A 24,375-nucleotide genomic window follows, 5' to 3' on the forward strand; every position below is an offset into this window, starting at 1 on the left:
TTTTGCTGACCTCTGCAGAAAAATCTAGTGAAACAAAGCATTCATAAAAAGGTGGGATCCCTTAATACATTTGTAAGTGTAACTGCATTACAAGTCATTGCAGTATATCAGCAGGCATTTGGTAAACTTCCCAACTCCTACATGCAGAAGGTGCTGACTGATCTGTAATTCAGGTGACGACACTGTACCTGTAGATGGGATCTCAGGAAGTAGAGCGAAGTATAGAGAAATGGGACTCCTTGGGCTCATGTCACCAGGGAGGTAGGCTTTTAAGAAACTGCACGCACTGGACTTTTCCAGTGTAATTTTTCTTGTTAATATCTGTTAACCCCTTTTCGGCTTCTTCTGTCTTACTGTGGAATTGGAAATGTTTTGGTTTTTTTTCTTCTTAGTTTTATAAACTAACTTTGAACTACTATTCAATGAAGAAACTACACATATTTGAAAAACATATTTATTGTTACAAGAATTGGATTTAAAACAACAGTGTACAGAGTGAAAAAAAAAGGAGTAGAACAGGGCTGTAGAAGACATTTCCAGAATTTGAGATGTACACTTCTGGTAGAAGTTAACCTAACCAAGACAGGAACAAAATTTTAATCTCTCCTTCAGTTCCATCCTGTCACCATATCAATGGCTGGACACCTTCCAGAAACTATTCCATCTTCTAATTAATCTCCCCACTCTACCATCCAGCTAATCTTATATACCTTGGCATAGAAGTTAAAACAAAATCTTAAGTACAGAATAAAGTTTCATCAATTCCTGTCAAATTGTATTGTAAGGACTACCTAGAGCCACAATAGATTGTGTGTGTGTGTGGTGTGTGTGTGTGTGTGTGTGTGTAAAGCCAGTTTGTATCTCTGCATTTTTACCTGTTCTTGGTTACAGTGAGCCTCTGGAAAACAAATACTGAAAGGTAAATGTTTCTGTCAGCTGATTGTTTTAGCAGTCACTTAATCCTTCTTTTGATGTCTTGGGTCAAGGAAATCCTAGCACCACCGAGGTTTAGTAGGAGATAGATTAAATGAATTTCTCTGTGATCTTTCCTGTAACGGAAAGAGCAGTAAAAGTTATTACCCTGTCACCAAAAAGCAGTATCTCTGTATTCCTTATTTTCAAATGTTATTTTTTTTTAGGTTACCAGTAGAGCATAACAGTGGTTACAACATTAACAAAGCTGAATTTGTATTTTAAATGCAGTGTTTCCCGTTATATCTTCTGTGATAGAAGTCTGAGTACTGGGAAGGGAGATCTCCTTAGAGCTACCACAACAATGTTTGGAGAAGACACAGGAGAGCCAAAGAACAAGCAATTCCCCCAGTTATTAGCAGGTTACTCTGAAAATAATGCTAGAGGTGTTACCAGGGCAATGCTATGCAATATTATACATATCCACATACCTCTTGTCACAAGCCAACAGTTCTCTAAACAGTACTGAGGTAGCTTTTCCACCTTAAGAGTATGGTGTTTAACGTCGGGACAGCGTAATGCATACTAACTTGATTTTATAGAGAAAACAGCAACAACATTTTTCCATTTTTCAAAGGCTCTTAGAAAAGGCACTTTTTTTTTTTTTTTTTTTTCCTGCTTTAGGGCTCGACTCCTGTTCCTGCTGAACTGAGCCAGTATGTAAAATCAGAACTGATATCAGCTCAGTAGGCACCGGAGGACGGGTCCATCCACGCTCGGGACACCTGCCGTAAGTGGCAGCTCCAGTCGGAAACAAGCATTTCCTGCAAACAATACACAGTGCTAAGCTACAGCTGCAGAGAAAACACAGGAGCATCCATTGAAGAAGAGCCTACAAAACAAAGCTTTACAGACAATTCCAGTTTAACATCACAAACACTAATTTCCTCTGACCTTTAGAAAAGCTCTGTAACCACGTTACTGTAGGAAATACCCTGTTTTTGCAGTCAGACAGAAAGAGTGCCGTTTATTTTCAGCTAAAAAGAATGTCTTTGGTCCTTTCCAACTGTCTCTGCCTCTTAGCCACTCCACAGTGTATTTGGCACACCAGCACTAATTGCAAAGCTGCCTGTCAAGCAGTGAATGCTCTCACCCTGTGCAGGCTGGCACTTAAGAAACATCCTCATCTCACCTTCTCTTCAGGTGCAGAACTTAGCCACTGTGAACAAAGAGGGAAACAATCACTGTTCACCAATCAGCTAAGCTCTGCACCTCGCCAGAGAGGTCTCCGTCTCAGTACCACTAATTATCACATGAGGTTCTTCCATGGTGCGTCTGCTCCTTTCCTCTTTTTTGTTTAATGGATGGAGAAGGATGCCACAGTGTACATGTTATCAGATAGTTATAGTCATTTTCAGAGTAGCAGCTGCAGTCATGGCTATGTGGTAATCCCTGGCAATGTGATTTTAATCTTAACTCACAAATCATCATGCCAGGAACCCAAACAGCCACAACATTAAAAGAAGGCTGTGCAGTCACACAGACACATTCCTAGTGATACTTTAGCTTTTATTTTATAGCTCACCATGCATTTCTAATCTGTCTAAAAAGTCAAACAGCAATTCTAGACTATTGTGCATAGATTATACATAATATTCCTGTGCTAGACAGATACTTACCACCAGAAGTTGTAGAAATGTTTATGTCATTATTTAAGGAAATAATGAAAGATGGTGCCAAGTGTTGTAGTACCGGAACAAACTGCATCTTCCTATTCCTGGCATCTACCAGATTGTAAAATTTGTATGTAACTCAAATTATTGTGGTGCCTGGAAACTGGGAGACCATGTAAGCAAGTCCCTTAGGTCTATTTATTTAGAAGGCAAACTCCTTCCCATAACTGCTACCCTTGCACTTTTCAGTCTTCACCACATTTCCCATAAATGTTTTCTGACAGACATACTGCTTGTCTATACAGAACATATATAGACAGACATGTCCAGAACTGTTTATAAACAAACTTGTATTCATGGCATCTGCTGTACTTCACAAAAATAAATGCCACAAATTCAAGTGGAACTTACATTCAAGTAATGCCACATGTACAGGCTTGAATGGGAGAAAAAAAATAATCAAGATTCCTACTAAGTACCAATTAGAAAAAAAATGATTTTGCTAAATTAGAAGTCTTTATTTTGAAACCAAAGTCAAGGCAATCAGTCTGTCAGATGAGCTGTATCATGAAGAAAAATGTGAGGTATACTGGAAGAGATATTCACACTAATCCTATTTGGCTTCGTGTTTAACATGTGTACAAACACCGCAAAGCAATTCAAATAGACTGACAGATGCTGAGTGTCTTTGCAAATAACAATTTATAATCTCCTTCTACAGCAATCTTTATTTTGTGAATATTTCTTGCAATTTTGCTTCTTTAGTGAATTTTCTCCATTAATTTCAGAAACAAATTAGATTCTGTATGACATTAACCAGCATCTTTATGTTAAGGCTACTCTTATCTTTCTTATCTTATCACCAGTCTCCAAACATCTGATTACACTTTACATAGTTGAATTAACAAATTGTTCTCACATGATTCAGATTTGGTTTGAAGATCAGAACTTCCATTTTGAGCTCAGATTCTTTTCAAAGACTGTGCTACCTGTACAATTAGCATGTGCTTTGTTAAACAGAAATGCTTCTCATACAGTATGCTGTAGACAGAGTTAAGAATACAGAATAGAAAACAATTGTAGGAACCTGGCCTTTCCTGGCCATTCTGACTTACAACTGCCCTTCATACAGTCCAGCACAAAGTTTACAGCAAAGCACTTCCATGCTCTCCAGCAAGTGCCTATACATCTAACTCACACTCCAGCAGCTGAGCTTAAAATAAAAAAAAAAAAAAAGTAATAATAAAAAGAAGATATTTAAACAAGAGTTTCCTCTTGAGCTAAGCAGCCACAAGTTCTGTGGTATGCCAAGGTTTACTATGTTCAGCAAGCTCTGCATATTCTTCCTTTAGGAGGCAGATCAACATGTTTAATTTAAAAAGAAAACTAACCTCTTCAAAATAACATCTCTGCCACCACTTCAGCTGACGACTTATCCATTTGTTCTTGTGCTGCAGCAAAGCATTTGTATGCAAGTTCTTGTTGTTTGGCATCTTCATTCACCATTAATTCTCCATAGAGATACACACCCATTGCCTGAAAGAAGAACATAACATACAGTCATCCTGTTATGACTAGTTGGATGGTTTTCATTTTGTTCGCCTCTGAATACTCATTTAATTCAAAAACACCACAGAAAAGGCCTTATACTCTATAGCATAACTTTCCCTAGAATGCAGTTTTTCTCTGGCTCTCTATGGCCTAAGATTGCCTATGTGTTGTGCTGAGCGTGAAAAAAAGAATATTAATTTAAGAAATGTAATGACAAGAAAGTGCTATCTCACCCCATTTTTCTTGCTGCTTTTGAAGTTGAAATCTGTTTTCTTTTATCCACTACCTGAAATATTTCCAAATGTCCCCTAGGAAACCAGCTTGTCCTTCCTTCAACAGGATACACATTTTCTTTCCAACTGAGATGTTTCCACATAGACTAATAAAGAGCACATCAGCTAGAACACCCACTCCAGAAATCAACAGTGTGTGGCCAGGTCTGTGTTTCAGACTTTTCTCTTTACATCTGAGATATGGTTGGACCTTCTGTCAGGATTGTGTCTCTTACTGCTTATCCAGAACAAAAGCAGATAGCCGAGCATGTGGGAGTAAGATGTGGGTCCCTTTGATAGCAGGTAGCAAAGCACTGGCTAATTTCATGGGAGACACAATGAGCAATGCCTTTTTTTTTTTTTTTTTTTTTTTCCCTCTCTCTCTTCTGAAGACAGAAGGTTTTAATCAAATTATGAGAATTCTGTAAGTATTAAGCTGTTATCAAAACGTATTAAAACTGGATTATATGAAAACTTTAGCAGCATAGCACATTAGATTCTACCAATTAGTTTTACTTAATGCTTGGACAGTTGCAAGAAAGAAAAAGGAGGAATCATATTGAAAAACACAGTAATACTGTTTCTCACAATTTCTAAGACTGACTGATGAGATTAAAAGTTAAGCTTCAACAGCGAAATTTATAATTTAACACTGACTGAAATCAAAGGGAGCAGTCTCAGTCAGACATAAGTCTGCCAGATGATGTGACAGTGCCCTAACCACACTGTCCTGCATCCTGAGACCCAAACCTCAGATATCCAGGATCTGCAGCTGGAGATCACACTGCCTCGGAGCTGCTTTTATGGTGAACGTCAAAATGATGGAATTTTGTTCCAAATAGAAATTAGCTTTTCTACCCAGTATTAATATTTTTTCTCTAAACCTAAATGTTAAAATGCAACAAACATACTGAGCTTTTGTAATCCTGGAGAGAATTCAATAGCCACATTTGCATTTTTCCCAGACTTAAAAAATAAAATATTTCCAAGTTTCTCATGATCAGTAAGGATACACAATCTGATTTGAGTTGGAATGATTCCAGAACCTGGTTGTGTCATAAACTGTTTCTACTGTTGGAATAAATTCAATGAAAGATGTTGAAGATTACATGAAAAAAAATGTTGCAAAAATTCTTTCCCTGCACTGCAGAAAACATTTGTACTTATTTATAACCATATTTGTTCTAAACATAAAGCAAATCAATGCTTGTTTGTGTGAACTTGATTTTTTTCCTCCTTTCTGCTGGTGCATATCATTCTTCCATATCATTAAAATATGCTTAATAGCACAATTAATATATAACTCCTCATTGTCATAAATGATGTTGTTATATCCTGGGGGGGTACACTGTTTTTGTTTTGTTCTTTAAATAGAAAACTTGCCAAGAAGTCTTGGGACTGTTTTTTTGTTGATATGTAAAATATATCCATCATCCTAGGCAGTGAAGGTCGTGATTTTATTGAGTTCATAGTGAATAAAAATAAATGGAAGTGAAACCAAAGAAACAAGGCAGAAGTACAGTTACAAGTGTAAGATAGCTTATGTTAATAGCCACAGTAAAGGCATTTTGCATGGCTGGCCTCTTAAAACCTTCAAAACTATCTCATTAACTGTGCAGATGCCTTCATTCTCTGGAATAATGTTAACAGTACTATGCTTCTCCATCTGTACATTGTCTTGGAAACTTTAGTCACTGTTTTGCACTTAAGCCATCCCTACTTAGGCTAATATTCACAACTATACTTGCCTTTGCCACCCTACAAATCCAGCCAATGCTGAGAAGCATTTTCCTAGCATCACTTTTTCCTCTGGCTTGCATAATGGAAGCAGTGGGAGAGAATATATCATACTTTACCAGCTACTGTAAGATCAGCATGCCTTAGTGTGGCTGATCACCACCTAGGTAGATTCCTTAAATTATAGAGCTTAAGGAAAGGGCAAAACCTGAATACTTATTCTGCATTTCAACTGCAGCAAGTAGTTGCAATAAAACAAGCTTTTAGTTTCACACTACTGGTTTCAAGAAGGTGTGAAAGGTCATTATTTTGAAAATGCTGATTAAATCAAACTGACCTGATCTTCTCTGAGAAATTTCTCAATATCTCCATATCCAGACACATATTTGTGTTTAACAACAAGTTCACACCACCGATGACGAACCTATGGAAAGAGGGGAAAAAAAAAAAAAAAAGAGAAATTTTATCTGTGTCTTTCTGGGATTTGGAACCCCAGAAGACCCAAAGATATACCTCTAATTCTAAATTAATGAACCAATCTGTATTCAAGCACCAACTTGGAGCATCTTCTTCTGTTTACAAATCTGTCTGCACTCAAAAAGCTAGGCTGTTCTACCACACAGAGGAACACCAGTTATTAACATATTGTAATGAAGAGTATTAAAGTTTTCAAGGAAATCACAACTGAAATAAACTTATGTTTATGAACATGCCTTTGAAAAGCACATACTTTTTGCTATTTTAAATTTCTATCCTTTATGACTCCTGCAGCACAAGCATTATCTTGCATGGCTTCCTCAGCTGTGTGCACTGATCAGTCTGAAGGCTTTTACTCTATTACTCAGCACCGAGCCCAAAGGATAAAAATAAATTAAAAACAAAACAAAACAACAAACAAACAAAAACAAAAAAAAAAACCACCACTCTCCTGCTCCTCTTGTTTCAGCCTTTGTTCTTATAGTCAGCATTTATAATAAGAGTAAAATGTAAGTAGTCTTAGTGTTTTTTCCCCTTTGTCCTACGGGACAAAGTCAGAGGACCTTGTGTCTAAATTTCAAAAACAGCTCAGGCACCTGGCTTGCACAGTGCAGAAATCAGTTCTCAACACTGTTTTTCCTGGATAGAACCACACTATCTGCATAGAGAGCAGAACAATGCTACAAGTGTGAATGTGCTCACATGCTTCTACAACCTCACTTAGAGAAGGTCTGCCATACATTTCTGCCATTGCCTGATTACTTGAATTCCCACCACTTTGCAAAAGACGGAAAAATGAAGCTGTGTCTTTTCCTTAATCATTCCTTGGGTTCCTACTACTAGCAATAAAGCTCCTTTGAAAGAGTTTGAAAGGAAAACATTGATTTCTTGAGTGAGATTTGGGACAGCACACTTTTCTTTCTATTTTTCTCAAGGTCATTACAAATCCTGGCACAACCCCCACTCTGCCATGCTGCACAGCTGCCAGCTGGGGCAGGAGCAGCATGCCTGTTATCCTCAAATTACATGTTTACCTCCTGCTTCCCAAAAAGCCCCAGCGCTGCCATGGTGCCGCACACTGCAGGAGCACCAGCTGCTGCTGATGGGCCAACAAAAGCAATCAGCAGTACAGCTGGCCTGTGGTGCATTTTGGGGAGCAGCGTGGCAGCACCAAGACTACTCAGTGTGCAGGAGGGCATGGCATTGCCAAGGAGACCTGGAGGGTGGCTGGGGTCAGGTACGGACTACATGGCACATAGGCTGCTGCGTAACACAGCAAATGCAGTCTCTTCTTGGACATGAGTACTATAAAGAACCATTTTTTCTTTTATAGTCCATGTCCTTAGGCTCATAACACACACATGACAATTTTATTCGTATAAGAGGAGGATGGAAAAAATAATTTTGGGTCCTGATGTCTCATCCATTGCTCAGAGCAGAAGTAAGCTGAGCCCCTCAGCTTTGCAGTGTAATGTATGTGTCATGTGAGCAGGCCCAAACCAGTGTCAGAAGGAAATTCTGAAAGAAATTATTGTGGTAGGGCTGAGCTAACCCATACCACATCCTGTGTAAGCTCGTCTTGGCTCTTCCTTTCCTTTCGGAAGCCAATATACAGTGGTGAAAATAAGAATTCATCAGTCTTCTCCAAATTTCCTCTCTGTGATTTCTCTGTTCTCTCCTGCATGGTGCAGACATGCACACCATATGTCATTCTGGCTGGCTACATGGGACCAACTCAACTTCAGAAGTGATTCACAGCCACCCTTCCCACTGCTGCTGGTAGCATGCGCTGCCTTCAGCAGAACCACAGCAGCACCTGCCACCTCTCCAATGCTCCTGCTGTCTGGCAGCTGAAAGCACCATCTGCCAAAGCTGGAAATGCTGCTAGCTTCCCTGGCCTAGGCTTCAGGCTCAGAACTGCTCTGCTGAGGAGGGGCCTGGTTGCACCTCTGATCCCTAATGCACCCCCCCCGACTCTTTCATTCCTTCAAATCTCCTCTGAGGTTTGTAAGTCACTCCACATCTCAACTGCGCGTTTTTGAGCTTCAGCTCAATGCCAGGAAGACACTCAGACAAATCACTTTCTCAGGTTTGACATCTGAAAACTCACTCACATGTTTCTACAAAAATAACTGCATCAAGATTTACGTACTGGCTATCTCTAGGCAAAACACCCTGAAGGGCTGCTACTGCCAGATAGCACAAAGTGCCCAGGTTAGGACCACCTCCAGGAGTCTTACACTAGCTTTTAATTTCACTTCAAGAAAAACACACATTATCACACAGTATTATGTGCAACTCAGATAACACCTGCATTTTGACAGTGCAGTGCAAAATGTTTTGAAGCCAAAACGATAATGTTCAGATATAGTAAACTCTACATAACATTTCAAATAAAATAAATACTTACATAAAATTCACTGATAATCTAGCTCTAAGACAATCTTTTGTTGTAACATTCTGGGCCACAATCTTCTGGTAAATGGTGCTTGAAGCTGATGGAGTAAACTCACGTCAGGCATCAAGTATATCCCTCCACTTTCAAAAGAAAAGCTCCCAGTTATGTATCTGTAGAACTATATTTGTACATTAGAGTGATAATTTTTATCTTCTGACCCAGGTGATAACTTGCTTTGTCTAATCTGCATTACTCACTTGAGCTTCACACAAATAATCAGGCATACCTAAAAACAAATACCCTCACAGAAATCTTTATATTATACTGTAATAATCTAGCTTGCTTATATTCTCAATCATACATATGCAAGCAAAAAATAAATATTTTACTTCTGAGGTCTACAAATCAGATTTAGAAAGCAAATAATCTAAGCCATGACCTTAAGAGAGAATATAAGAAGAGGTGAGAATAGAAAATAGAAGAGAAAACTAGAGTCGTACTCAGCTCTTGGTCTGCAGAATAGGAGACTAGCCTCAGGGCAGATGAGTACATTTTACTAATAGCTGGATCCAATTTAAAAGGCACCATGAGATGACAAATCCAAATCAAAGAACAAAACCAACATACTTAGAGATCCTAAAAAACAGTTTAATGTGAAATACAATAAGGGCTATTGTACACCAAAGTGGAACCTTTATTAATGGTAGGAAGCATATGTGATCTTTATAAATAATGAGTTCAGACTTGATTGAAAAAATAATATATTTCAACAACTAGAATTGTAAATGTTAATTAAACAGTCTCAGCTGCCAGATTCTGGTCTAATGTAGAAAAGAAAAATACAGTAAAACTTTTTTGAAAAACAATGTTATCCTATAGATTAGCTTTAATTAACAAGAGGCAACCTGCTATCTCCAGAGCACCAGAATGCTGTTCTGTTCCATTTGAAATCATTTCTTTCCCATGTCTTCCTATTTACAAGTAAATTGGATTCAAACATTAGAGTATTTTCAGACAATTAAGTAACAACGTCACATGCTACTGGGCAAAGTGGACTTAATGATTTTTTTTTTAATCCCCTTCTATCTTTTCAAGAACAAAGATTTAAGAACAACTAAAAGAACTGCTCTTTACATACCAGACAGGTTGTATCAGTGACATTTAATATAGCCTGCATTTCACATGACCATTCCTACCTTCTAAACCATAAGATGTACATACTTTAGTATGTAAATCTGGTTTCACAAACATTTACAAAGAAAGATGATCAGGGATGCTAAGTGAGCTTGGAAGCAATGAAACTGCTGCATGTGTTACAACTGTGCTGACAGAATATCAGATTGAGAATCTGAAAAGAATGTACTCAATAGCCAAAAACCTAGTGAACGCAAACAGAATGGATTCATCACTCTGACAAGGAGTCTGAAATTGGGATTTCTGTGTATGCCAAAGGTCTGTCAGGAGTATGAGCAAAGAAGATGTCTAACAGTTTTAATGAACTTGTATTTTGGCCCAAAAACTCACAGAGTGTTCAGTGCATAAATAACTTAACAGGCAGTGAATCGCAATCCTCCACCAACACTGCAGGGCCAGTGAAATCATATCCAGATACAGTACTGCAGAAGCCAGCAGCATTGCCAGCTACTCTTCCTAAGACCCTCAGAGTGTCAAGATTCAATTCATGCTGTGTTTTACACCTGTAATGCTTTCTCACAGCCTTACTTATGCTGCTTTTCACTTTCCATGCTAGAAGAACTGCTGTTAAGGGGGAGAATGACTGGTGGGACCCCATCCAGAAGGAACTCAGGGATCCCCATCATGACCTCCATTGGACAGTGATTGCACATGCAGCACCATGACAATTACAACCACCCACTCACAATGTCATTTTTCTCTGTCCCCAGCACAAGTACCTTAGCCCATCAGCAGCCCAATATGCAGGAGCATAGTCATTTGGGAAACCCTAAACTACCAGTGGGTAGGCTGATCAGTATGACTTTTGTCAGGAGACACTTGCCATTTTAAGGACAACTGTGTAGTGCTTTAAATATTTAAAAGTCTTAAGTAACAAACTGGCTGTTAAAAAGCTACTTTAAATCTATCTTTAATAGAATACCAGACCTAAGATCTTAGTAATATTGATAGCCGTAACATACTACTTTGTTTATTTTGCTCCTTCTGATTGCTACTTCCACGCAGATGAAGCAATAGCACATTATGAGGGATGTTTGTGGTTGGGGAGTAGGACTTGAAGTCCTCCCTCTCTTTCCACCCCTCAGCAGCTCTGATGGAGGCTGTGGGTGGAACATGCTGCAACTGCTTCTGTTTATCATGAGGCAAGAGAGGGGCTGTAAGATCCGTGTTTGCACAAACAACTTCTGTATTCTGTGCTTTGGCCAATTGCAAACTGTGGGACAACTAGCAGCATGTGGACTGTATCTGCCCCAGTGTACCAGAAAGCCCCAGCTAACAAACAGGCGTAGGCTTGAACCTCCTTCCCTTCATAAACCTGATTTGTGGGCATTTCTTTCCTTTTTGTGCCTTCACCTCCCTTCCAGCTGCAGGCCACTGAATCATTCCTGCATGATATAACCAAACTTCACTTTTACAAAGTTATCAGAAGAACCAAGGCCTTTTTAAGGAACAACGAGACTAGGTCCTTCTTGTCTGGGTCCCCCACACTGCAAACAGGATTCCATGCTTTTCCAAAACCAGCATGGAAACTCTTTCCCACATTAACATACAGAAGCCTCAAAATGATAAAACATGCTGCTTAGGATATCCAAGCAAAGTGGAGCACATTGCTCCTAGTCTCTGTGATCAGGAAGGCTAGGACATTATCAACTGGAGAGAAGCATCCCAGGGAAAAGGTTCAGCCCTTAGCAGTAAAGAGTATACCAAGAACTTGTTTAGAAAAAAAACAAATGCCCCTTTTTCTCCACCTACAGTTCAGAAATAGAGATCCCACTTAGAGAGCAGATAGTTTTCTCCCTATATGGGCCACATCTGTGACCAGTGACATCCGTGTTTTTAGAAGTTTTCCAAAAGAAGGCAAAAAATGAGAGATTAAGAAGCCATGTCTAAATCCTTTCTAAAAGAACACACTGGCTGTGCCTCTCTCTGAGTATCAAAGCTCATGTTGTGAATCTCTGGCTACAAGAGGACACTTCACACTGACATCCCACGTGCTCTTTTGCCTGCCCCTCCTTCTCCCTTTCAGCAGAAGACTGGCACACAATAGCAGCTGTCTGTTCCTCTTCCTCCTATGGGTCACTGAAGTGATGGTAAGACTACAGTTTACAGCAAGGTTAGATAAAGGAAGTGCAAAAATGGCAAGCACTAGCACCAAGGCAGTGTGGCAGCTTTAGCAGTGCCTGCTGGGAGTGTCCCCACTGCACCCAAGGGCTTTTCCACCACATTTCCATCTAAGTTGCTATGGTCTCTGCTCCAGGGGAAAAAGCTCCTATATTGCAGTGCCATGTGAGGTAAGGAACTGCTCAACACAACATGTGAAACCATTTAGATTGAAAAACAAAGGCTTTTAAAAATAAGCCTTAATTAAAACCATAAATGCACTCCTTACACTGGAACCCTCACCCTTTCCCCAGACTTTTTGCCTGTTCAGCAGGCTGGAGCACTAGTACATTTCACAGCTTGCAGTAAGACGGAGATGGAGAAAATGGTATCATTGGCTGCCACTTGAACAACTTCATTGGAGATGTGTGTTGAGCTGAGCTTTTAAGCTTTGCCATGGTGCTGCTCACTCTTGGCCACAAGGCTGCCTTCTGGCAGCTCCGCTCTCCTGCACCTCCCTGTACCTGCAATGCTGTGGATGTCCTGGCACCAGGATAGGGCCCAGCACTGGAGGGGAGCAGGCCCCAGCAACTCCGTCAGTAGCACTGGCCCTGTGTGAGGTGGAGGAAGAAGCAGCATAGCATTCAGTGTGTCAGGGAATAGCTTGGGTTGGTGAGGTCCAGGACCTCAGAGAAGAGGGAAGGAAGAACTTGTCCTAGCCTCAGGTCTAGCCTTACTCTGCAGCCTCCACTAAGCAATTCTGGGGGAAAGAGACCTGTCAGCAAGGTGAGAGAGCCTTAGGCATGTGTGCATGTCTTGGCTTGCACTTCACCTGATGATCACGAGTACAGCTGTCTCTGTCTGATGTACAACCCTGTCCAAATTCCCTTTGACACCTGACAATCAAAACAACTACTGACAAGTGGCTATAATACCTTCGGTATTACAGTAATTTTGTTTTTGCAACACTGGAATTGGTTGAAATATTGCCCATCACACTGTCTCTTCTGGCTGCCTCCAAGCCAAGTCTTCCTACAGTTTTTACCCATATAGTGCTTGCAAATGTATTTCAACATGAGCTATTTATAAATCCAAATAAAAGCATGTTGGGCTTATAAAACCAAATGTTGTAGTGGAAAAAGCAAATAAACATACCCCACACATCTGAAGAAGAAATCTATCTCCACAGAGTTTGATGCGGGGCATACCAACCTTCTGTTACTAATTATTACTCCTGTTCAGCAAAAGGAAAGGCTGCTGCAAGCATCAGCACAACTGTAAGCTGCCCCTTGGCATGTGCCCCTTTCCTCTGCTTCTACCTCCTCCCTGTCATAACTGGAGGCAAAAAAGTGCCTTCCTTTTATCTTAGGTTTCCCACATGACAGTGGTCCAAACTTTGTTCATTTCCAAACAAGATGACTGTCACAGACAGGGTCTAGAGCTGCAGGTGAAACAAGTTCCAGTAATGAACAACATGGCTGCCTGGTTTCTCTGTGGTTTCACTCACAGCCAGCCCTTCAAACCTGTGTTCACATCCTTCTAGTTTTGCACAGTTTAAAACTTCAGTTCCAATTTTCAAAACCATTAAACACAGAGTTTCGACTCTAAAGACACAGAACAGGCACATCACTCATATACATCTCTCTCCCAATCCCTAGAAAAAAACTCTTAAGAGAAGTATGTATTGATTTACAAGTTCAGAAGAAGCAGACTCACTGCTGAAATCAGAGCACAGATGTTACTCCATGTTTTGAATTTTTGACTCCTCTTCTCTTGATCCTTGCCCCCAACAACACAACTACTCTTGCTTCTCGGGGCAACATTTGCAACACCTGCAACATAGTACTCAAGGGCACTGCAGCCCCAAAGGTTTCTTCATGGCACAGAGCTAAAAAGAAGACAGCAAAATTTTATCCACATATTTCTAAGTCAGTGATTCAGCAGTGTGACCAGATCTGTGAAGCTAAGGTGATGACGTTCAGAAGCAGCTAGGGTTAGCAATTTTGAACTGCCCTGTTTCTTGTGCTCACTAACTCTGTCATGCCCTACTTTTTTCCTGCCATGTGATCCAGGGTAACCTGCATTTGCTTCAGCATTTATGTACGCAGGACAAGTTGATGAGCAGTTTGGATGTAGTACCAGTTTATTTAAATTGAAGAAACATCTTCATGTTTTGTTAGTGGAGAATAAAGAAAAAATAGCCACAGATAATACGCCACAGAAGAAGAAATGTGTCTGCAGCTTCCTAATAAAACAATCAGTTTGGGAAAACTACACTGATAGCTAGGAGCCTTTTTTGTTGTTGTTGTTGTTTTGTTTTTTTGTTTTTGTAACTAAATCCAGCTCCTATCATTGCAGTTATCATACATATACACACAGAAAAATCTTTTAAATTTCAAGACTAGGCCAGGTAGTTTTATTACAGAGATAGCTCTGTATTGTCCTGCACAGAAATTCTGTATAAAAATTCAGATAACACAACTGCACCCAATTCAGATCATCTCTGAGACTGACTTTGGAAGTCCAGACACCAGACACCACATTATCCTTTCCAGAATACAGGAAAGTAGGAACTACCTTCCTCTGTGGATTCTTTGAACAAATAACAGTCGTAGTATAGTAGCAGTAATAAAAATTTGCTACGTTTCCCACCTAGTGCCAGCTCCCCCCACTTTTCAAGTCTCACTAAGTTGCTGGGTTGCCAGATAACTATGAAATTAAGTTTTAAAACCAGTTAGAAAAACGTCAGAGGATAAGCAAACAGCACTGGTAATAGCACCAGGCAGGGGCTTGGAAACTCCTGAGAATACCACCCAGCAGCAAGTGAGATCACTTGGAAGAGGAGTGTTGCTGTTGGCTCTCGGAGGGCTGGGGATCAGGAGTGCTGACTGGTGCAAAGTTATTTCAAGTGCTCCATGAATCTTGTGCTCTGATGTGCCTTTCATAGAGCTAATGCTGGTTGAGGGATTTTCTGTTCTCAAGCCCTTATAATTTTCACATAGCATCAAAACAAACCCAAATTATGGTAACTAGAAATTACCCTTTGATGAGTCTTATAAATTCATTTCAGCACATTCACTCAGTTATGACAGGCACACGAGCCAGACACAGCTCCAGGGAACAACCATTACTGGAAGCGTTTATCTTCAACTTGTTCCAGTTGTTTCAGATTCGCACTGTATTTTGAGCTTGATCTTTGGAAAGCAAGTGCCATATCAATGGAGATCTTTTTTTTTGTGGGGAAGAAAAAAATACAAAAACCATCACCACCACTAAAATCTAGCTCCTGCAATGTATTCTTGTGAAAAACTATCTTCACCAGTGGCAACAGCAATACCATATGTCTCAAAGAGTCTGCAAACTGCAGTTTACTGCAACACAAGAACTGTAACAGGATGAAGATTCAAAATAATCAAGATCACGGAGTATCTTCTGAAAAGCATCTTCTGCCCTGGTCAATACACTTCCCATCCAGGGGATGGAGATGGTATACTTCACTCTCACCTTGTTCAGTTTACTAGTCCAAATGAGAGAGATTTCCAACAACTGCAATATATTCTTTTCTTGGTATTTGCTACGGGAAGTATGAGGAGAAGGACAGCATAAAATTTAATATTTCTGTGGTGATCAGTATGAAAAGTATCAGATGTAAACAGATTTTACTTTGTAAGAACTCATATTACTTCTCTCTTCTTTCTCTTCTATTTAGCGATCATGACTCCTCAAAAATGGTTGCTATTAAAGTCTCAAATCTGATTTATTTCAGAAACAAATTGAGGACACAGCCAAATTGTTCTACACAAGTTTTTTCTAAGTTCCTAACTCCTAAGTAATTGTTAAGTAAAAATAAAACACTCCTCAAAGTAATCTTACCTATCTATATTGCCAAAATGGTGCTCTGAATATAACATTAAAAAAGAAAAGAATGGGTAAAAATGTATTTTGCATCAGTGATAAATTTTCACAGCAACTTTGTTAGTCCTACAAAACATATACTCATGTAAACAATAAGGCATCTCCTCCTGACGTGAGTTGAAACCAAGCCGTATACACAAATTAGAAAGTTTCTTTATTTTGTCTCTTGCAGAAACAATAAATAGTTGTATGCGTTTATCTTTTTCCTCAAGAAAGTAGCGTCCTATAAAATGGCCATCAGTTCAAGCTGTTGGTTTTTTCATCTACTGAATTGATCATTCACACACAAGTTACATGAAAGGATCACATATATACAGATATTTCATTGCAGCAACTACCTGAAACATGCCTAAATGTTGCTCTGCAGCCTAGTAAACAAGGAACAATAAGCCTATGGGGATATCTGTACACAGTGCTAATTCAAAAGCTGGAAATCGCTTCTGAACCCCTGCCCCAGGCACACCTGGCAAGATGAGTCTTTTCTGCTGGCTAGCATGGACTGACCTTTCCTGTCCAGCTCCCTTTTTGCATTTAGTTTCACACTACGCTCCACAGAGCACTCTTCTGTAAGGGTGCCTTCCAACAATGCTCAGTAACAACCTGCAGCAGAGCTGAGCCATACAGTGTGAGAACATGCTCAGCTTAATGCACTGATCACCAGATGGGAAGCAGCAAGTCAGATACTACATCACTTCAATTGTACTTCTGTGCCTGTCAGTATTTCACAGATTAGGAAAGATCAATGGAAATAAGTTATTTTGTCCTAAACCCAACCCTTCAAGGATGCTGAGCACCTTATATGGTCTGTATTAGCATGACTGGATTTCTGTCAGTGAAATAAGATGCCACCACTTCATAGCTTTGGTCTCATAGGGAGACCTCAGGCACAATGAAGTAACTGTATGAGAACTGCTTTATGTCACTCACATGACTTGCAATATTATGATCTTAACCCATTTTACTCAATCTTTTTTGCAAAAGCAGCCTCTCTCCTTTTCCTCTACCCCAAATATACCACATTACGATCAGGAGTACAAGGAAAGCATTATGTAAGTGAAGAACATTGCAGCCAATTTGCTGAGACAAGAAAATCTAACAAAGAGACTTTCCATACGCTGTGCAAGCAAGACATTTTATAAGAAAGTGATGCCTGCAGTAGGAAAGAAAGAAAAGCTAAGTCAGTGGTGAAAATTCTGAAGAAATACACCATAAATCTTTCTGATTAATCCGTAAGCCATTTTTCTATCACTTGGTTTTAGATAATTCATCAACAAGTAAAATACACTTGCAGAAATACTGCCAGACTGTAAATAGGACTGAAAGACTGACACACATCCACCACCTTTCTCCTCTTGTGTTGATGACTTTTTTCCTATCATCTTTGTTAATGTTCTGCAAGCCACTTAAACAGCCTGTAGTCTGGTGTACATATTACAGGCCTCTGCCTGATCAAGTGAAGATGTTAGAATACAAGTAATAGAAATAACCAAAGTTTTTTTCTGGACATGCTCCTGGGCAGCCTGCATTAAGTGTCCCCTGCTTGAATAGGGAGACTGGACCAGTTACCTCCAGAGATCTCTCTCCTCCTTAGCCATTCTGTCATTCTCTGGTGGTTAGCAGATTCACAAATTGTTATTCAGAGTTGTCAGTGTTGTTCTTAGATATTTGTAATAAACAATTTTGTAAAGGTAAACCCTCAAAAACCTATGCTCAAAGCTTCCACAATCAAGCCCATCAAAAGAAGTGTCACCAAGCTTAGGAGAATTTAAATACTTTCCAAGTAAACTAACTCTTTGCTCTACCTGAAGTTAGATATCCCCTAACTATGCACATAACTATCACCTGAGGAGGAAGAGAAAAAAATAAAAGGAAAGGACCTCAGACCTGGCTTCAATTCTGTTATCCTACTGGGCTGATGGTAAACATAGTTGCTTTATAACTACAGCTGAATATTGTTATCTTTGTTTCACTGCAGCGGGCTTCTGTAATGCTCATCTTGGACAAAGAGCCTGTGGTACATCACAGAGATTCAGCCTGCCTATGAAAAACCATAGTAAGAGAAGGGGGAACAAGGAGAAAAAAACCTAATCCTCAACCATTCTTCCATGCAATTGTCATCCACTTGTCTGACAACGTCTGAGCCATGATGGGCCATAAGGCATTATGAGCTGATAGAAAAGTGCCTTTAAACTTTGGAATCACTATTGCTCTCAGAAAGTTCTTTAAAGATATACTGGATATCCAGTCAAAATAATTTATGCCAGTTAATTTAATCTCAGGAAAATACACTTGCAGTTTTGTGCCTTCTCAGATTTTAACAGTAAGAGAAGGGCTAAGGAGAATCTCCATCCTTTACTGGATGTAGTGGGGAATGTGACTATTGTAGGTACGGAAATGTCTGTGGTTCTCAATGCCTTCTTTATGTCTGGCTTTTAAAGTCAGATCAGTTATCCTTGGAGTACTCTGCCCCTTGACCACGAAGTCTTGGATGGGAAGCAGAATATATCTCCCACTATTCAGGTGGAAACAGGTGGAAAATTCAGAAACAGTTAGGGACCTGCTACTCCACTTGGACTACTACCGGTCCATGGGGCCAAATGGGATCCACCTGAGGGTGCTGAGGGAGCAGACAGAGGTGGTAGCCAAGCTGCTTTCCATCATCTATCAGTGTTCTTGGTCAACTAGAGAGGTCCCAGAGGACTGGAGGCATGCCACTGTGACTCTCATCTACAAGAAGGATTGTAAGGAGGACCCAGGGAACTACAGGCCAGTCAGCCTGACCTCAATGCCAGGAAAGGTTATGGAGCAGATTGTCTTGAGGGAGATCACATGGTATGTGCAGGACAATTGGGGGATCAGGCCTAGCCAGCATGGGTTCATGAAGGGCAGGTCCTGCTTGACCAACCTGATCTCCTTCTATGACAGAGTGACCTGCCTGGTGGATGAGGTAAAGGCTGTTGATGTGACCTATCTTGGCTTCAGCAAAGCCTTCAGCTCTGTCTCTCACAGGACATCAAGGCCCTGGAGTTTGTCCAGAGAAGGGCAATGAAGCTGGCGAGGGGTCTGGAGCACAGGCCTTTTGAGGAGTGGCTGAGAGACTGGGATTGTTCTGTCTGAAGAAGAGGAGGCTCAGTGGGAGACATTATCGCTGTCTGTAACTACCTGAAGGGAGGCTTTAGTGTGCTGAGGGTAGGCTTTTTCCATGTAGCTAGCAATAGGACTAGAGGGAATGGCCTCAAGTTTTGCCAGGTGTAGGTTGAGTTTGGACCTTAGGAAATATTATTCTGTGAAGGAGTGGACAGGAGCTGGAATGGGCTGCCCAGAGAGGTGGTGGAGTCTGGAGGTGTTCAAGTAACATTTAACTGTTGTACTATGGGACATGATTTAGTGGGAAATACTGAGAAAATATTGGTAATATGTGTACAGTTGGACTGGATGATCTTGTAGGCCTTTTCCAACCTTGGTGATCCTAGGATTCCAAGGCTTCAACAGAAAATGGATAATGAAATCATGATTTGCTATAGAAACTGACTGAAAAAATGGGAAGGACTTACACATTTTCCAACTGTGTAAAAGCTGTATGAGCCTCAGTACTACATATAAATATTTTTCTTGATATCCTCTCTGATGTGGTAGGAAGATCTTTTAGCTAACTGTAGCACGTAATGAAAAGACTTTCAACTCCCAAGGGTGCAGACAATATTTTACATACAAGTTTTAAGATGAAACTTCATTTAAAATACAAAATAACATACATTTTTACACGCAGTTCTCACATACTACTGGCCATATCATTGCTAGTTTCTATTAGAAGGTTAATGTGAACATAAACAATACTTCTCAAAAATAATAAAACTGGTTCCTATTTCTTAACTTCTTTTTGCTGACAACTGACAACTTTACTTACAAAAATCCCTGAATAAAACCTCTGACACACAGGGGTTTTGCTTTCTCTATTGGCCTGCCAACCTTTTTTTTTTAAATGTTTATATCTATTTCTGATGTCCAGGTACTAACAGCATTTGAACTTCAGTAACACAGTAGAATCATCATAACTAAAACTGTCTTCACAAACCAAATTTAGACAAAAAAAGCTAGCTATAAGTATGGACTGCAGTTCTTTGTCTCTGGGTCATTAAGGTCATTAAAGGAAAAATTCCCTATGCATATACTGGAGAAAGAGGCATGAATGGACCTTCTCTCGGATACATAAGGGTGTGTAAGCTAACATTTCCTTTGAAGGATTGTAGCTGTCTGTGATCTGATGACTGGTAAAATGCTAATGGTAATGTTATCTCAGTTGTACCTCTTAAGATCTGCTAAGCCTTTGGCTTCACTTCATAAAGTGAAATGAAGATTATACTCCTTTTGCCATGGTTGAATTTAATTTTTTTTTAAATAGAAGAAAAAAATCTGAGAGACACTTTCTGTACTTTTATGTGACACTGCAAAGAAGAAAGCAAGCATGAAAGTAGAGAGAAAGTAAAAACTTGAGAAGCTCAAGCTTGAGGCCTGGTTCTAAGAATTCACTGGCAGGAAGCAGCAACACCACAGCTATTGCTTTGATCTACCTCCCTATTTATTTCTCTTCCCATTGTAGAACCCCTAACATTTCATTGGTATTCAGATGAGATTGAAATATATTATAATACCTATAAATAGAAACATTGCTTCAAGTACAAATTAAAAACAAGTCTGGCATTTGGAAACTTGTATCAGTAAAAAAAAGTTACAGTAAACAGTTGAAATGTTGCCTTTTTTTTTTTTCTGAGAAAAAGCTAGACCTCTGTTTAATAAATCTTGACAATAATGTTCAGACTGAAGTGTTTATAAGTATCTAGTCAGCAGTTTCACTGTAAGAGTAACAAGAAGGATTTTGCTCTGTTCTTCAATTTTAATTATTGCCATAAAATTCCAATTATAATAGGGTAAGTTATGCACACTAACTCCACAGTCTTCACAGTAGTTTTTAATTAACAAGAGTTGAAAACTATGTTATTTACTGTGCTCCCTCATTACATATTAGTTTGATAACATGGTCTTTCATAACTAATCTTATAAAAAAAAAGACACACACACACACACATATATATATAAATCTAAACATTTGATACACATCCTTATTTCCATGACTGATTTCATCTTCCTGTCTCCCTTCCTGAAAACTCGATACAAACAGGCACTAATTTCAAGGGAGTTTTCAGCAGCAAGTGTTGTAGTCTTCATTTTCACAGTTCTCCCAGCTTGAGACACCACAAAGTGGCCAGAACTGCATGCAGTAAGAATGTACAGGTTTGCTCCCAACCCTCCCAAGACATTAAGTTCTTTGGAACAGGGATACTAGCTTGGTCTGTCATGACAGAGGCACGTTTACGCTATTACATAAAATTGTATTTTCCCCAGTGACTGTTAACATTCTACACACAACTGCACAAAACTGATTCATTCTTAAAAACTCTGGAAAGCACAATTTTCAAAATCGCAAGTGAGACTTGGGAGTGCCCAGAGAGGAGCAAAACGGGCCTGCCATGTGGAAGCTCAACTTCAGACTGCAACAGACACAACTGCACCTGGCAACCACACAAAGGACTAAGATGAACTAAGAACTAATACATACTCACCGTAATAGTGTGAAACATAGCACTCGAGTGAACATGCTGCCTGAAGTATATATATGATAGTATATGACATCTATGTTGCATTTTCTCCTACTACTACAGCATCCAAGCACATCTGGACCTACTCCTGACACACACACAAAAGCAGTGGACAATTAAGGCATCTGGAAATGCAATAGGAATTCAACACATGAAATTTAATACTTAGTCTAGGAATATACAACTTGAATGAGCCTGGCTCTTAGTGGATCACCATCATTCCCAGTCAACAATGCAGTGAATTATTTTATGAGATTTTTTTAGTGATTTACCTCAGCATCCTGGTCACGGAGCTGGTATGTCTTCTCTAAGCGCTGCAGTGTTCTGGGACACAATGTTTTCTCCTCCAGGAGATACTCCAGAAGTAAGACCAGCTGGTCTGGGAGCAGCTAAAACAAAAACAAATGCTTTGTGTGAACAAAGCTCTCCTTACTGAGCAATTAAACAGACAAATCAAAGAGGACAAGACTGCAACAATCTCTGTACTTCCAGCATGCATGAAATATGGAAAGAAGTTACAGCTGATTCCTGAAAAAACTCAGGTTTTATGTGTCTGTATTCTGAAAGGCTGTGTATAGGCCCCAATTAAGACACATTTTCCATATATTTTATTACTACATAGTTAGATCAGATCTAAATCATGTTTATCTAACTGAGACATAATCATAGCTTATTAAACCAAGATTGTTATGGAATACATATGCTAAATAATTGCATTTTGTTTGGGCTTGGAAGGAATAAAATAAAAGAATAATTTATACTACATCATTTCAGGAATCAACCAGATATATGCATGTATAATTATGGCACCTCTAGCTGCTACATGAGCAATTGCTCAGTATACTTAGTGAACCTAACACAAATGAATGACCCATAAATCAATGCTAAAACATCACATCTTGAGGCACATTCTAGCACAAAGAGTCAGGAGTTATCCACCACCACACGAAAAAGATGGCATGAATGTTATGACCTTAGTACAAACTTGTACATAGTACACATAGTATATATGTACATATGTGTATATACAGCAGTTGCCTGACTAGTTTTCAAGTTGAATCTAATGCAGCTTAAAAAAACAAAAAACACCAGTAGTCTGATGTAGCAAATGCTTAAGTGCTCTGTTTAAAAGGCTTACTGGATGGACAAATTAATAATTCAAACAGAGCTCAGAAAGAAATTACACCAGCTGCCAGGAAACATTTATTGGAAATTCAGGGTTCAGAATGATTCATTAAAAGTATGTCATATGCCCCAAAGATTTTCCACTATTCATCCAGTTTAGGTGGGCACCAGAATTCTAAGGGGAAGTAATGAAGCCTTTGCACAGAAAAAGAAATCAACACTGCTTTACTTCTAATATCCTCCAGATAGACTAATGAGCAAAAAAAAATTCTGTTATTTTAACTCTGCTTCCAATTTTATGCCACTTGGAGATGCTCTGCTCCCACCTCATTGTATCTAAATTATCATAATTAGCAACGAAGCATTAGCAACGATGACATTTTCTTCCCTCTTACTCTGACATAATTTAGCGTTAGTACCCAATCAGAATAAGGCAGAAAGGAAGGCTCTAGGATTTAAAAGATTAGTTTCCATTCCATTTATTTTGTTATTTAAGCTGTATCTTAGGGACTGAAAAAATTCTACATCTTACTGGCTCTTACTGGAACATTTTCTGAGTGATAATCATGCCTGCTAACAAAATGGAATGGATAAAAACCATCAGCTACTTACAAATACTGAGTATTTTAATCTTAGAATAACCCCCTAAAATGCCAAGTTGAATGTACATTGTATGGTCCAAGTGCAGCTGCCTGGGAAGGATGGGGAGGTACATTAAAAAACAGAACTGGGAAAGCTTCTGGGAATCGGTTCTGCTTGGAGACTAATTCATTCTGAACACTAATAAAATTTGAAATGTTGCAGAACACCACACATGGAAAAGTAACTTCTTATTTAGAAACCTTTGCCTGCTAAGATAATGGTGCAAAACACTTATTTTTAGAAACTGTAGAATAGCTGTTTGAATACATATATAAATATATGTGTGCTAGAGGAGGTACAGAGTGAGTATTATCTATCCTCAATATAACTGCTTTACAGATTCACCAACAGACAGCTATTGTCTAAGATAACATACAGAATGTAAATGAAGCCAACAAAAGCAAAGCAGCAAAGCATCAGCCATGTCCTTAATTTACCTCTGTCTATTGCTGCATTATGGGTGAGGAATTTTCAGAATTACAGATCAAATTCCTACCCATCCTGAATGTGAGACTGCAGAGCAAAAACTCCCGAGACTACAGTTTCAGTTATTTTTTTCACTTTCTAGGTATCCAAGACAAAACTTTACACACTAGTCTGAGGCCTGTAGTCTGGTTTAACTGGAGTCCAACTTAAGAGCTAGCAAACATGGAGAGAGTGGGTGTGGGCACCAGCAGAAGTGCTGTCAGACCTGTAACTGAACTGGTACTAGTGGGTGCAGC

General features: G+C 39.4%; 1 protein-coding gene across 1 annotated transcript in view; it reads right to left on the reverse strand.

Moving 5' to 3' along the window:
• Window positions 1-440: 440 nt before the first annotated feature.
• AOPEP (aminopeptidase O (putative)) overlaps window positions 441-24,375 on the reverse strand; it is a 175,978-nt gene continuing 152,043 nt past the window's right edge. Inside the window, exons 14-16 of the mRNA XM_090131202.1 lie at window positions 22,159-22,275; window positions 6,483-6,569; window positions 441-4,121 (exon numbers count right to left, since the gene is read on the reverse strand). Coding sequence (XP_089987328.1) covers window positions 3,981-4,121; window positions 6,483-6,569; window positions 22,159-22,275 — 345 coding nt within the window. The 3' untranslated portion in view covers window positions 441-3,980. The remainder of the gene's footprint in view (window positions 4,122-6,482; window positions 6,570-22,158; window positions 22,276-24,375) is intronic.

Source organism: Phasianus colchicus, chromosome Z (genome assembly GCF_987193195.1).
Source record: "Phasianus colchicus chromosome Z, bPhaCol1.hap1.1, whole genome shotgun sequence".
NCBI classification, from domain to species: domain Eukaryota; kingdom Metazoa; phylum Chordata; class Aves; order Galliformes; family Phasianidae; genus Phasianus; species Phasianus colchicus.